The sequence below is a fragment of the Pseudorasbora parva genome, chromosome 17 (assembly GCF_024679245.1).
Source record: "Pseudorasbora parva isolate DD20220531a chromosome 17, ASM2467924v1, whole genome shotgun sequence".
NCBI classification, from domain to species: Eukaryota; Metazoa; Chordata; class Actinopteri; order Cypriniformes; family Gobionidae; genus Pseudorasbora; species Pseudorasbora parva.
The window spans coordinates 31,670,946-31,684,008 of record NC_090188.1 but is presented as its reverse complement, the minus strand read 5'-3'; the positions used below and the strand labels follow the sequence as shown (position 1 = coordinate 31,684,008).

Genomic DNA, 13,063 nt, shown 5'->3' with positions numbered 1-13,063 from the left:
GGCATCTAAAATTAAACCACAGAGATCCCGTGTGTGGTGCAGGACAAGGTTTCTGCTGTCACAATCAGTCACAACAATAAAAAGCTTTTGCAATTCAACACTGCAATTATTTTTTTTGCCAAATTGTAATTGTCTAAAAATTCCTTCAAACAAGTACTGAAGCAGTACTGAATATGATGTAGAATAGATATCACTTAAAAGGGTATTTATTTGATCATAAAACCACACAGTTTTAATTTTTATTAAAACCTCTAAAAAATAATATTACCTTTGAAAAATACATCTAAACAATGTTTATAATAATATCAATATGTGAAATTACTACATTTGAATGATAACACCACAGCTAAGTGTACAAAAATATGCAACACCGATCGGGCATAACATTATGACAGGTGAAGTAGATAACACTGAATATCTCTTAAGCACGGCACCTTTTAGTGGGTGGGATATATTAGGCAGTGAGTGAACATTTTGTCCTCAAAGTGAATGTGTTAGAAGCAGAAATGGGCAAGGGTAAGGATTTGAGCGAGTTTGACAAGGACCGAATTGCGGTGGCTAGACTACTGAGTCAGCGTCTATGAAAATCGGTCCAAGAAAGGAAGAATAGAGAACCGGCGACAGGATTATGGGAAACCAAGGCTCATTGATTGCAAACAGATGAGCTACTTTTGCTCAAATTCCAAGAAGGTTATGCTGGTTCTGATAGAAAGGTGTCACAATACACGGTGCATCGCAGTTTGTTGCATATGGGGCTGCAAAGCCGCGGACCAGTCAGGGTGCCCATGCTGACCCCTGTCCACTTCCGAAAGCTCCAACAGCGGGCATGTGAGCATCAGAACTGACCAGGGAGAAATGGAAGAAGGTGGCCTGGTCTGATGAATCACATTTTCTCTTACATCACATGGATGTGATAATGCAATAATATTATATAATGCACATTGCCACAAAGCAAAAGTGGTTCAGGAATGTTTTGAGGAGCACAACAACGTCTTTGAGGTAATGACTTGGCGTCCAAATTCCACAGATCTCAATTCAATCGAGCATCTGTGGGATGTGTTGAAAGTCCGATCCATGGAGGCCCCGCCGTGCAGCTTACAGGACTTAAAGGATCTGTAGCTAACATTTTGGTGCCAGATACGACAGCAAACCTACAGGGGTCTAATGGAGATACCTGATGGGTCAGGGCTGTTTTGGCAGCAAAAGGGGGACCAACACAATATTTGGTCATAATGTTGTGCATACTGTACAGTCAAAGTTGTAGACTGCAAATATAGATTCTCAATATGCTGAGGGATGTCTACATATCTTTGACAATAATTTAAGCAATAATCAACTGAATTACTGTGATCTAGTCCACAGGTCACCATCAAGAAGCAGTGGTCTCAATCATTCGGATACTACAATCCATGGAGGCAGCCTGGGTCAACTGAGCATCAGTGGAGGACCGTATATACCAGACTATTCAGTTCGCCAGCTCACAGATCTACAGATCATTAAGGTCAATTTGACTATGCTGAGAGAAATTCAAAACATTTCAGAATGCTGGATGAGGGAAAATACACACATTCTCAGTCATATCATGATTTGCATACCCCAAAATCAAAATATATTAGCTATTATTTTATTTTAAAGACACCTATGTGTTTTTTTAATATGCTTGCACAAGCCTTGTGCAAATTCATAAGTCAACAGCAATGCTGAGTATTTTCTCCTTAAAACTGCGGTGAACCAAAAAAAACAAAACAAAAAAACAGTTTCTTTGCCCAACCGCCCATTTTCTAGCATCACAATAATTGAACTAATCCGGTCAACTCTTACGAAACAAAAATATATTGTAATATATTTGAAAATATCATGCAATATATTCACATATATGGGATTTAATATTTATATTTTCCAATATATTGCAATATATTGAAAGCGGCAATCATTTGTATATTTTGCAATATATTGCATGAATATATAATATATTTTATAATACCATCAATATATTATTCCATATATTAAAATATATTTCAAGAAAATATATTGGTAAATATATTTTCCTTTCGTAAGGGAATTTCATTCTTATTTTCAAATCGGCATACTTAGATGATTTCTGAATTGTCATGTGGCACTTGAGACTGGAGTAATGATGCTGAAAATTCAGCTTTGTATCTCATGAATGAATTACATTTTTGAATATATTAAAATAAGAAATCAATTTGGTAAAACTTTATTTAGGGTTCACTTCTCGCTATTTACTAGTTGCTTATTAGCATGCATACATGATGAATGGGCTGTTCATTAGTACTTATAAATCATACATTAATGCCTTATTTTACATGATGATATTCTACATCCCTTAATCCTACCCAGTACCTAAACTTAAACACTACAAACACTATTTTATTAATTATTAATAAGCAGAAAATAAGGAGTTAATTCCAGCTAAAGTCGTAAGTAATAGTTAATATGTGTTCCCCATACTAAAGTGTTACCAAAAGTTATTTTCAATACTATATTATGAATATATTATTGTAAAGTAGTCTCAATATGTTATGTCCTTCTTTCCAGATCACTCGTAACCATTATCAGAATGCCCTGACAGCAACACGCATGGACAGCTCTCCGCAAACACCCGATGCAGAGAGTCAAGCTCCTGGGGAGAGAATGACAATCCCTGAGACGCGTTCCAACAGCATCGCTCTTCCGCTGACTGAGCCGCGGCCCTGTCTGACCCGATTCCACCAGCACAGCCACCTCTACAGACAGCCAGACAGCACCACCACCCTTAATGAGAGAAACCGCATCGTCAGTGAGTGCATTCGCCTATCATTTATAGAATCTAACTTTCTCCGGTTCCTTTGGCTGTTTGTCAGGCAGCAAATATATATTAAAACAATTTGACACCAAATATAAATATATTTTTACTCTGTAGCTAGATAACAGCCAGCAAAAGCTTTATAAAAAGCAGATCATTTGAGCTCATCTTTAAAGGCTGGCAGGGATTGCATAACCACAGTGTCAAGGCACTGTTTGAGGAACACTACGAAAGTTATTTTATACAGTTTGAATATAGCCAAATTTAAACATATCTATCAATTTCAGTCATTTTAATGTGCCGCTATTGTGCTATGTTTCGTTTTGGAGGTGTCCTACAATGTTTTACATGCATCCAAGGTCAAAAAACACAATTTTCTCATAATACACATTGTGCATCACATTTCTCAGAGTCTAAAAACAGTTTGTTTGAAGAGTCAGTCTCTCTAAACCAGTCCCTTCTGAGAGCCTACTCTGCTCTGATAGGTCAGTTTGTCAGCCCAGTCTGATGTGATTGGTCTTCTGCTTACAGGTTGTGAGGGAAACAAAATATTACCATCTGAATTTCAGCTCCAGATCTTCCTCGAGGCTTGGATACAGTGATACGAATATAAATAATAGCGTCTGTTTTATCATATCAAATCGAGCCTGAGCCCTAATCATTTAGAAGTGCAAAAATTTGCTTAAGCAGATCAGAAAACTTTTCAATATGTTGACAACGTGATCCAAACTCTTCTAGTCTCAGCAACAAACTACAGTGTTTGGAGGTGTTTAAAATTAGACTTTGCGAGACAATAACTTTTTTAAGCACTTTGATCTTTAAAACTGCAGACCATTTACATTCACAATCATCTACAAACCCGATTCCAAAAAAGTTGGGACACTGTATAAATTGTAAATAAACACAGAATGCAATGATGTGGAAGTTTCAAATTTCATTTTTTTATCCAGAATATAACATAGATGACATATCAAATGTTTAATCTGAGAAAATGTATCATTTTAAGGGAAAAATAAGTTTTTGTATTTCATGGCATCAACACATCTCAAAAAAGTTGGTACAAGGTCATGTTTACCTCTGTGTGGCATCCCCTCTTCTTTTTATAACAGTCTGTAAACATCTGGAGACTGAGGAGACAAGTCGTTCAGGAACAGAAATGTTGTCCTATTCTTGTCTAATACAGGCTTCTAGTTGCTCAACTTTCTTAGGTCTTCTTTGTCGCATCTTTCTCTTTATGATGCGCTAAATGTTTTCTATGGGTAAAAGATCTGGACTGCAGGCTGGCCATTTCAGTAACCAGATCCTTCTTCTACACAGCTATGATGTTGTAATTAATGCAGTATGTGCTCTGGCATAGTCATGTTGGAAAATGCAAGGTCTTCCCTGAAAGAGACGACGTCTGGATAGGAGCATATGTTGTTCTTGAACTAGGATATACCTTTCAGCATTGATGGTGCCTTTACAGATGTGTATGATGCCCATGCCACACACACTCATGCAACCCCATACCATCAGAGATGCAGACTTCGGAACTGAGCGCTGATAACAACTTGGGTTTTCCTTGTCCTATTTAGTCCGGATGACATGGTGTCACAGTTTTCCACAAAGAACTTCAAATTCCGAAGATTACGGGCATCCAGCCTTGGCCCTTACGCACAGAGATTGTTCCAGATTCTCTAAATCTTTGGATGATATTATGCACTGTAGATGGTGATAACTTTTACTCTTTGCAATTTTTCTATAAAAAATCCTTTCTGATATTTCTCCACTATTTTTAGTCAGAGCATTGAGGAAATTGGTGATTTCCCATCAGCCCATCTTGACTTTTGCCACTCTGAAAGGCTCTTTTTATACCCAATCATGTTGCCAATTGACCTAACAAGTTACAAATTTGTCCTCCAGCTGTTCTTTATATGTACATTACATTTTCCTGCCTCTTATTGCTACCTGTCCCAACTTTTTAGGAATGTGTAGTTCTCATGAAATCCAAAATGAGCCAATATTTGGCATGACATTTCAAAATGTCTCACTTTCAGCATTTGATATGTTATCTATACTCTATTGTGAATAAAATATAAGTTTATGAGATTTTTTAAATAATTGCTTTCCTTTTTTATTCACAATTTGTACAGTGTCCCAACTTTTTTGCAATTAGATGCATGAGAGGTAAAATAAAAAAGCACATATGGGCAATTTAATGTTTGTGGAAACTGAGGATGCATATTATGCATGTTAATTATGATACACGTGATAGAATTAAGACGTTTCTTCCAAGTGCAAAACAAGACAGATGGCTGAGGCCGAACTCTAATCCTCTTAGTAAAACTAATCAGACTTTTGGTGGCAAGGTTTAACTCCGATTCTTAAGCTAGAAATCACTTCTAATGTCAACAGAGATGCAACAAAGTTCAGTTTCCACTGATAAATTAAGTCTGTCTTAAAGTGTACACAGGATCAAAAGCAGGTTAATCAGATTACACTGTTAAACAAGATCATATCAATGTTTGCTTTTATATCAGTCTACTGTAAATATTTAATGTACTGTGCAAGTAGAACGGACAAACTTCACAAGTTACACAATCAAAGTTGAAATTCATTGCAGTTTTACAAAAAAGCCTAATGCAATCAAAATGGTTTGGCTTTTCATCCACGTTTGAAGGCTTGAGGTTGTCCAAGGTTGTGTATTCATAAAAACTGTCAAAACAAACTAGACAAAGTATACAGATATATGCCTATATGCATTTAAATGGTAAAATCTTGCTCTGGATCAAAAAATGGACCATACATGTTGATGAATTTTTTTTTTTTTTTTTTATCCAGTAAATGCTTAAAATATCTCCTCAGTCGGAATTATAAATACCACATGCCACATGTTGAATAATACAATCACACATCATACAAAATCAGCAAATCATTAGATAATCTCCCTCAGATCCCAAATTGATATAGGCAAAAGGATATCATCTAAAGAGAAATGCAGGATCATTTTATATTTCATCGCCCAAGTAGTGTTGAGAAAAAGTGCCTTCATCGCTTTCATCCTTAGTACAAACTTTTAAAGTGGTTAATCCCAGGTTGGTATAAAAAAAACTTAATTTCACCACCTTGGTTGACTATATAGACCTGATATAGTCCGGCTACAGCTAACCCACTTCTAGCCGAAATAACCTTGAATTTGGTTACATTCCGATTTTGCCAAAATAATTTATGAGATGTATGATATCCATCATGACCAAAGTCAACAACAATTACAAGATGTTTGGTTTTATTTCTTTGACATGTTCTATGCGTATTATGATTGATGACTAGTCTGTTCTTGGGCTATGGTTAGACATCTAATCAATTTTCACTGACAGCCCAAATTTTGTCTCGGTTTATCCTATAAGTCAGGACTATGTTTGGGTATTAGACATCTTTGGTTATTAAATGCAAAACTGCTTGCTGGGATAAAGTCTAATGGCTGTTTGAAAAAAAAAAAAAAAAAAGGATCAAGGCCTTCAATACATCCCACACCCCACCCCAACTTCCTGTTTCAATATAGGAAATGTGACTGTACTCAGAATTAAATGGCAGAAATAGACAAAGCCAACACAAGGACAGTCCATTTTAAACAATTTCATCTTTCTGTCAAAAGATGCGGATTTAGTTCATGGAATTGATTTCGAGCTTTAAATGGATTTGATTGTTTATAACTTTTTTACACAGACACTCCTCATGTCGTGTTTATTTCATGTGTGATCAGCTGACGGTGGCTCTCTGTCTCCCCCTATAGGAAGTAAGTCAGATGGACAGAAGAGCCCCAGTGACTCTGTGTTCCTCCGTATGGATGACATCCCATATATAAGAGACAATCGTGTGGAGAAAAAAGAAGGAACTGGTGGGTGAAATGAAGCATGAGGAATATTATACACCAGAATACAGTGATTACCTTACTAAGTCCAAAAATGAATATAAAAGCTGCTGTTAAAAATTAAATCAAAAACTTATATTTAGAACACAATGGGCATTAGGTGAACCCAAATCATTGTGATTATTTCATAAATCATTTTGGAATACAAAATTAATATTAAACCCAAAATTGTATGAGTTTCAAACGTGAATTCATAGACAAAAAATAAGAATATTCATTTTTTTCCCCCACAACTGTTTCACAGACAGTGCTATCATAAGATTCCAGAGGAATTCAGACTATAGTTTTAATAATGTACAGTTGTATGGACTACTTTTATATTACTTCTGCAGATTAAGAGATTCCCAAAGTTTCTTCAAAATATCTGTGCGTTTTTGTGCTTGTGTTTAGCACTGGGGAAAACAGCATACAGGTTAGAAAATGACTTGAGAGGGTATGTAAATAATGACAGAATATTCATTTTTGGGTAAACTGTCCTTTTAAGAAAGGGTGGTGGTCTTCATTCTGAGTAAATGCACCCAAACTTTCAAACACTGGAGTAGCTGTTTGACAGCGAGAGGGATGTTTGACAGACTGCAGGGAGAGGACGTGCATACGATTTAGTCTCTGTTTATATGACCTGCAAAGGAATGTTGACACCAGGCTAGAACTGTCCATTTCAGCTCTGCTTGTTATGACTGGAGGTTAACAGGAATTACTCAATCGAGAATCAATGAATCAGTTAGGAGAGGAGAGGAGAGGAGAGGAGAGGAGAGGAGAGGAGAGGAGAGGAGAGGAGAGGAGAGGAGAGGAGAGGAGAGGAGAGAAGAGAAGAGAAGAGAAGAGAAGAGAAGAGAAGAGAAGAGAAGAGAAGAGAAGAGAAGAGAAGAGAAGAGAAGAGAAGAGAAGAGAAGAGAAGAGAAGAGAAGAGAAGAGAAGAGACTAACCAACCGCTTGCCAGTTCAGTTTGTCCTGTGATCATGGCCTGTTGTCATAGTGTGTCCAATCTTTTTCAGATGCTACGGCCGTACCCATGGAGACAGACCTGTCTACATCACAGCTCATCAGCTCTTACTCTCTGGGCGGCTCAGATGAGAACCTGGGGAAAAAACTGCTCCGGAAACTAAGTGTGTATCAGCTGCAATGCACCTAAGTGAATCCAACACACAACCATCCCTGAAAAATGTTCCTAAATTTGGGAATCTCCCCAGGTGGACTTTCCATAGGCTTAATGGATTTTATACTGTACAAACCGTATTTTCTATTCCCTTACACTGCTCCTACCCCTAAACTATCTAAAAAAAAAAAAAAAATGTCCCCACAAGGACAAGGAATTTGGATATTGCCATCTTTACGGGGACATTTTGTCCCCATAACGAAGGGATCACCAGCACACACACACACACACACACACACACACACACACACACACACACACACACACACACACACACACACACACACACACACACACACACACACACACACACACACACACACACACACACACACACACACACACACACACACACACACACTTTTACAATGCTTTTACTCTGCATTTTCAAACTCTGTTTCCTAGCAACAAGCTAGACAAACTACAGCCCACACATCTGCTTAATAAAAAAGACAAGTCACTTAGAAGCGTGTGATTTACGCAAGTAGGACATATTTCTGGGCCAGAAACCTTTGTTGCTCCTGGAAAATCTTCCCTGCTGTTAAAAAAAAATAGTATGGGAGGCTGATGCTTCGGCAAAAACGCATTGACTAGCTGAGAAGACTTTCATCAATTTCAGTGATTTTTCCTACTTTTATGTATTTGGCAGACAATTTTATCCAAATCAACTTAGATTTTATTTGAAGTATATACCTCCACAGGAATCAAGCTGTGAAAAAAATAAGCATTGTTTATCCTTTTAATCTTTCAATCAAAAATCTAACCTTTCATTTAAGTGAAGCAATTGAAAGTGGGGAAAATCTAATTTTGAAATAAATGTTTTTCTCCAATACATTAACATTTTTAGCACACGAGGGAGACTAAAACATGAAATTGTAAATGGCCATGACTTCCTGTAAATATGAGGAACACAAAAGCCAAATTTCCTTAATCTTTCTTTACAATTAAAAAAAAAATCTACCCTTTCGGGGGGACCTCGATGTCCAGGACCTCCAGCAAAAAATAGGCCCACAACATTAAAGATCCCGCTGTATTTTTAACCATGGACACGGGGTACTTTTTAACCCTGTTTGCACCAAAACCATCTGGTGGGTTTGCTGCCAAAAAGCTCTTTTTTTCTATTTTCAGCTTACCATAGAATCCGGTCACTTTCGAAGGTCCATTCGTGTCTGTCAACTGAATATACTTTAGAATGATTTTTGTTTTTTGTATGAGCAAGAAGGATTTTTCTAGAAACCTTCTGGCAGATCCGTAACATTTTCTGTTGATTGGAACTTCTCAATTATTGCCCTATAATTGATATTGGAAATGGGGATTCAGTTGGAAATGGATCCTGATATTGGAAATGGGGATTCAGTTGGAAATGGATCCTGATATTGGAAATGGGGATTCAGTTGGAAATGGATCCTGATATTGGAAATGGGGATTCAGTTGGAAATGGATCCTGATATTGGAAATGGGGATTCAGTTGGAAATGGATCCTGATATTGGAAATGGGGATTCAGTTGGAAATGGATCCTGATATTGGAAATGGGGATTCAGTTGGAAATGGATCCTGATATTGGAAATGGGGATTCACCTACGCTCACCAAGTTGAACGTTACGTCAACGTCACTGACGAATTGGAATCCCTATTGGTTACCTCCTTCAGGGAACGAGGATAACACATGTAAACAAAATTATTTTTTAATTAAAGATCAATAGGATAAGCAATGCGGATTCATTTTCACTGGCTTTTTTGCTCATATTTATGAAGGAAGCATTCTGTATGCTTCTTCGGTTTAAGTTTAAAAATGGCATTCCTAATTTAATCTTGAATAAAGTAGGCCTATCCCTATCAGGATCATGTCCTAACTGCTAAATCAAAATCAATCAGTAGTATATGACCAAAATTATTTAACAACTGACAACTTTTCATTTAAAATATTCAGGTCAAAAACTACATAACTTTAACAATAACACAATGATTGATCTATATATAATATTTAATATTATTTTAGTTTTGTTTCAAACAAATCAAACTTCACTCTCCTGGTTATTATAAGGGACCATTTTCACAACACTTTTTTCAACTAAAAACTGAAAACCTTTTATGCATTTTGGCCATTCATTTACATGACAACATGTTTTGGGGACCTGAAGCGAAAAAACAAACTTTTTATAATGGGTTCCAAAGTACAAGTTTTATCATCTCTGTGTAAAAGACAAAAACATGATGTAATTTGCATGTGTATTATGTGTATAAGCCCATGTTTCTTTATAAAGTGACATCGCCAACTACTGGCCTGGCATAAGTAATACAGCGTTTTTAATAAGCCTAGTTTTCGCGGGTCGGTGTGAATGGGGATAATTTTTGACAATGTTGTTGTCTGTGCGCGATAAATACGAAGGAAAAACTTTTTTGTTTTCAGTCAATCATTGACGTGTATTGTTAGTAAAGTCTTGAATTTCTCTTGATTTTAATTCTACTTCCTTATATTAATATTCAAATTTTAAATCAGCATAATGTTTGCTTCCTCAGTACAAATTTAAATAAAATCCAGAAATGTCATTGAAAATTTTACAGCTGTCTTAAAGGTGCACTATGCAACTTTCCGTCCACTGGAGGGCGCCTATTCAAAACAAAGACGTAGTTTTGATGACGCAAAGTGTGAGCGCAGTATCTTGGGACATGTGGTCTTCACCTCACAGTCGGCGGAAAATAGGACTCGGGCAGAAATCATGTTGATGGATGCGGTTATTAACGTTACTGTAGTGTAAAGCAGAGCAGGGCCGAGTGTTGTGGAGCTGAGCACGGCCGCTGGAGAGATTGTTAAACAAACACACGGCTCACGAGCACTGGGACTTTTATTATGACGGGATGGGACACAGTCGCCGGGCGCCTGCACTATTTCCGTGTGTCCGGTTATGATTATAAGGTAAAGCAGCTCTGTTTATCATATTAGATACATTTAAGTGTGTTTAAATTGATGTTATGACGTTTCTCTGTGCGTTCGCTCGGCGCTGCTGTGAAACTTGTTCACACTGCTAAGAGTAAAGCGCTTCTGCAGAATAAAACCGAGGGTAACGCAGATATGACGCGATTGACAGGCGACCTCCTCAAACGCTATGCTGACACGTCCCGGTTCATTCGTTAAAATAGCAATTTTCTCACAATTTACAAATAGTTGGAAACATTTGGGATATTGTAAGTACTCAACTGAACAAAATATATAACACTGGCCTAGTGGTTTTTGGATATTTTACTGCAAAAATACTACATAGTACACCTTTAATTCATTTTGAACTGCACACAACCATGCCAGGCCATGATCAATCAGTTCTGTACACGATTATCCATCGACTGACAGCTTTTTATTCAGGATATTCATTTCAGTTCAAAACTGGGAATTTTACATTTCACTTTCTACTCTCCAGGCAACAGAAAAAGAAAGAAGTCCCGTGATGGAGATAAACCTTTGGAAGACAATCCTGAACATTCACAAGTGAAGACCTAGCATTCATTCCATGGGTTTGCTTCTCTCTCGCGCTCTCCTGCTTCTCCGACAAATGTGAAATCCTCTCCAGCCTCCCTCTAGATCCTGAGAGAGAGAGAGAGAAAGCACAACCCGGTGTACACAGACCAGGACGTAGCATCATAAAACCTTGCCTACAGCATTGAAACTGGACGACGCTCAATGCCTGTCACAACAAACCTGAAATCTCTAACATGCAGCAAGACACACGAGATGCTACTTAACCGTTGACTTAATACAGTTTTGATGGCGGTTTTTGATGATGTCATCTCCAGTCACTGTGGTAATGACAGGTCCTCTGACCCGGGCAAAGCCAGCAAGCACAAGCCTGGAGACCTGAAGCCAACCATCTGACCAACGAGATGGCAGAACCTTAACTACGTCACAAAACGTGATCATCTGTCAGTAGAATTATCTTGAGACAAAGTGTTTATTGTGCAAATTTATATCATATTAAGACAGAAGTATATGTCAGGCTGTGCCTGGAAATCAAATAAGAAGAATTTATTAATATCAAAGCACTTTGAGACAGATCAGACCCATTTATTCCATATTCTGTTGAATAGCTAAATGGTTTACAGAGGAAAATATACCTATATTAGGTAAGTGCTGTCAGAATTTATTTTCTATTTTATTTTTTAAAAAGAAGGAATATTTAATATTAATTGCTTATCGTTTTGCTTTGATTTCTGCACTTATGTTTGGCTGAGAGCACAGGGTACAAAGTTATATGGCTTTTTTATTTTACTTTTTAACAATTTTAGGCCATATTTGTTTTTTTTAATAGTCTGAGATGCCAGTGCTAATGGTCCAAGCACATGTGTTTGAAAATATATTTATTTGTCTAAAATTAACATTTATTATATTGGCATGCTTTTCTTAAACAGCAGTATTATTATTATTAGATCAGCATTGTGTTTACTGTATGAAATATAGATAGCTAGAATATGCGCAAGCCATAACTTGAACAAACTTGAAGCATTGATATTAAAATGTCACCTTAGAGATATATAAAATCATAAGCAATATCCAAAACATGCAAGAAGCCTATTATTTAGCTTTTGAGCCCTTTCGCAACTGAAACAGTTGAATACTCACCCACGTTTCATTTCATACGCATGCTTCTGTGAATTTCATCTCTAAACTTCATATTTCCTTTACATTTCAAGAGCCTTTTTAAGTGGCATTCATATTTATACTACCGTTCTAAATTTGGGGGTCAGTAAAATTTCGTTTTTGAAAGAAATACAATTTTATTCAGCAAGGATAAATGAATAGTAATAAAAGTGACAGTAAAGACATTTATATTGCAGGAAAATTTCTATTTCAAATAAATGTTGCTCAAGAAAACTTTCTCGAGAAAAAAAATTGTGGTTTCTGCAAAATTATTAAGCAGCGCAATTGTTTTCAACATTGATAATAATCCAAATCAGCATATTACATGTTAATATAAATGAACATAGACAATAGTTATTTAAAATTGTAATAATATTTCACAATCTTACTGTTTTTGATTAAATAAATGATGCATAACAGACTCAAAAACCTAAAAAAAGAAAAAGAAATCCTGACCTCAAACAGTAGTGTACAATCACCCAAATATCTGAGCACCCATTACTGGTTCACTGCCATGACTTTCCCAGCATGCCAAGATCATAACCAAATCAGCTCATCCC

At 36.8% G+C, this 13,063-nt stretch overlaps 1 protein-coding gene across 1 annotated transcript in view; it reads left to right on the top strand.

The window, feature by feature from the left end:
- Positions 1–12,948, top strand: part of LOC137044689 (metal transporter CNNM1) — a 46,932-nt gene extending 33,984 nt beyond the window's left edge. The window contains exons 6-10 of the mRNA XM_067420926.1: positions 1,356–1,501; positions 2,560–2,800; positions 6,579–6,683; positions 7,712–7,822; positions 11,290–12,948. Coding sequence (XP_067277027.1) covers positions 1,356–1,501; positions 2,560–2,800; positions 6,579–6,683; positions 7,712–7,822; positions 11,290–11,369 — 683 coding nt within the window. The 3' untranslated portion in view covers positions 11,370–12,948. The remainder of the gene's footprint in view (positions 1–1,355; positions 1,502–2,559; positions 2,801–6,578; positions 6,684–7,711; positions 7,823–11,289) is intronic.
- Positions 12,949–13,063: the final 115 nt, after the last annotated feature.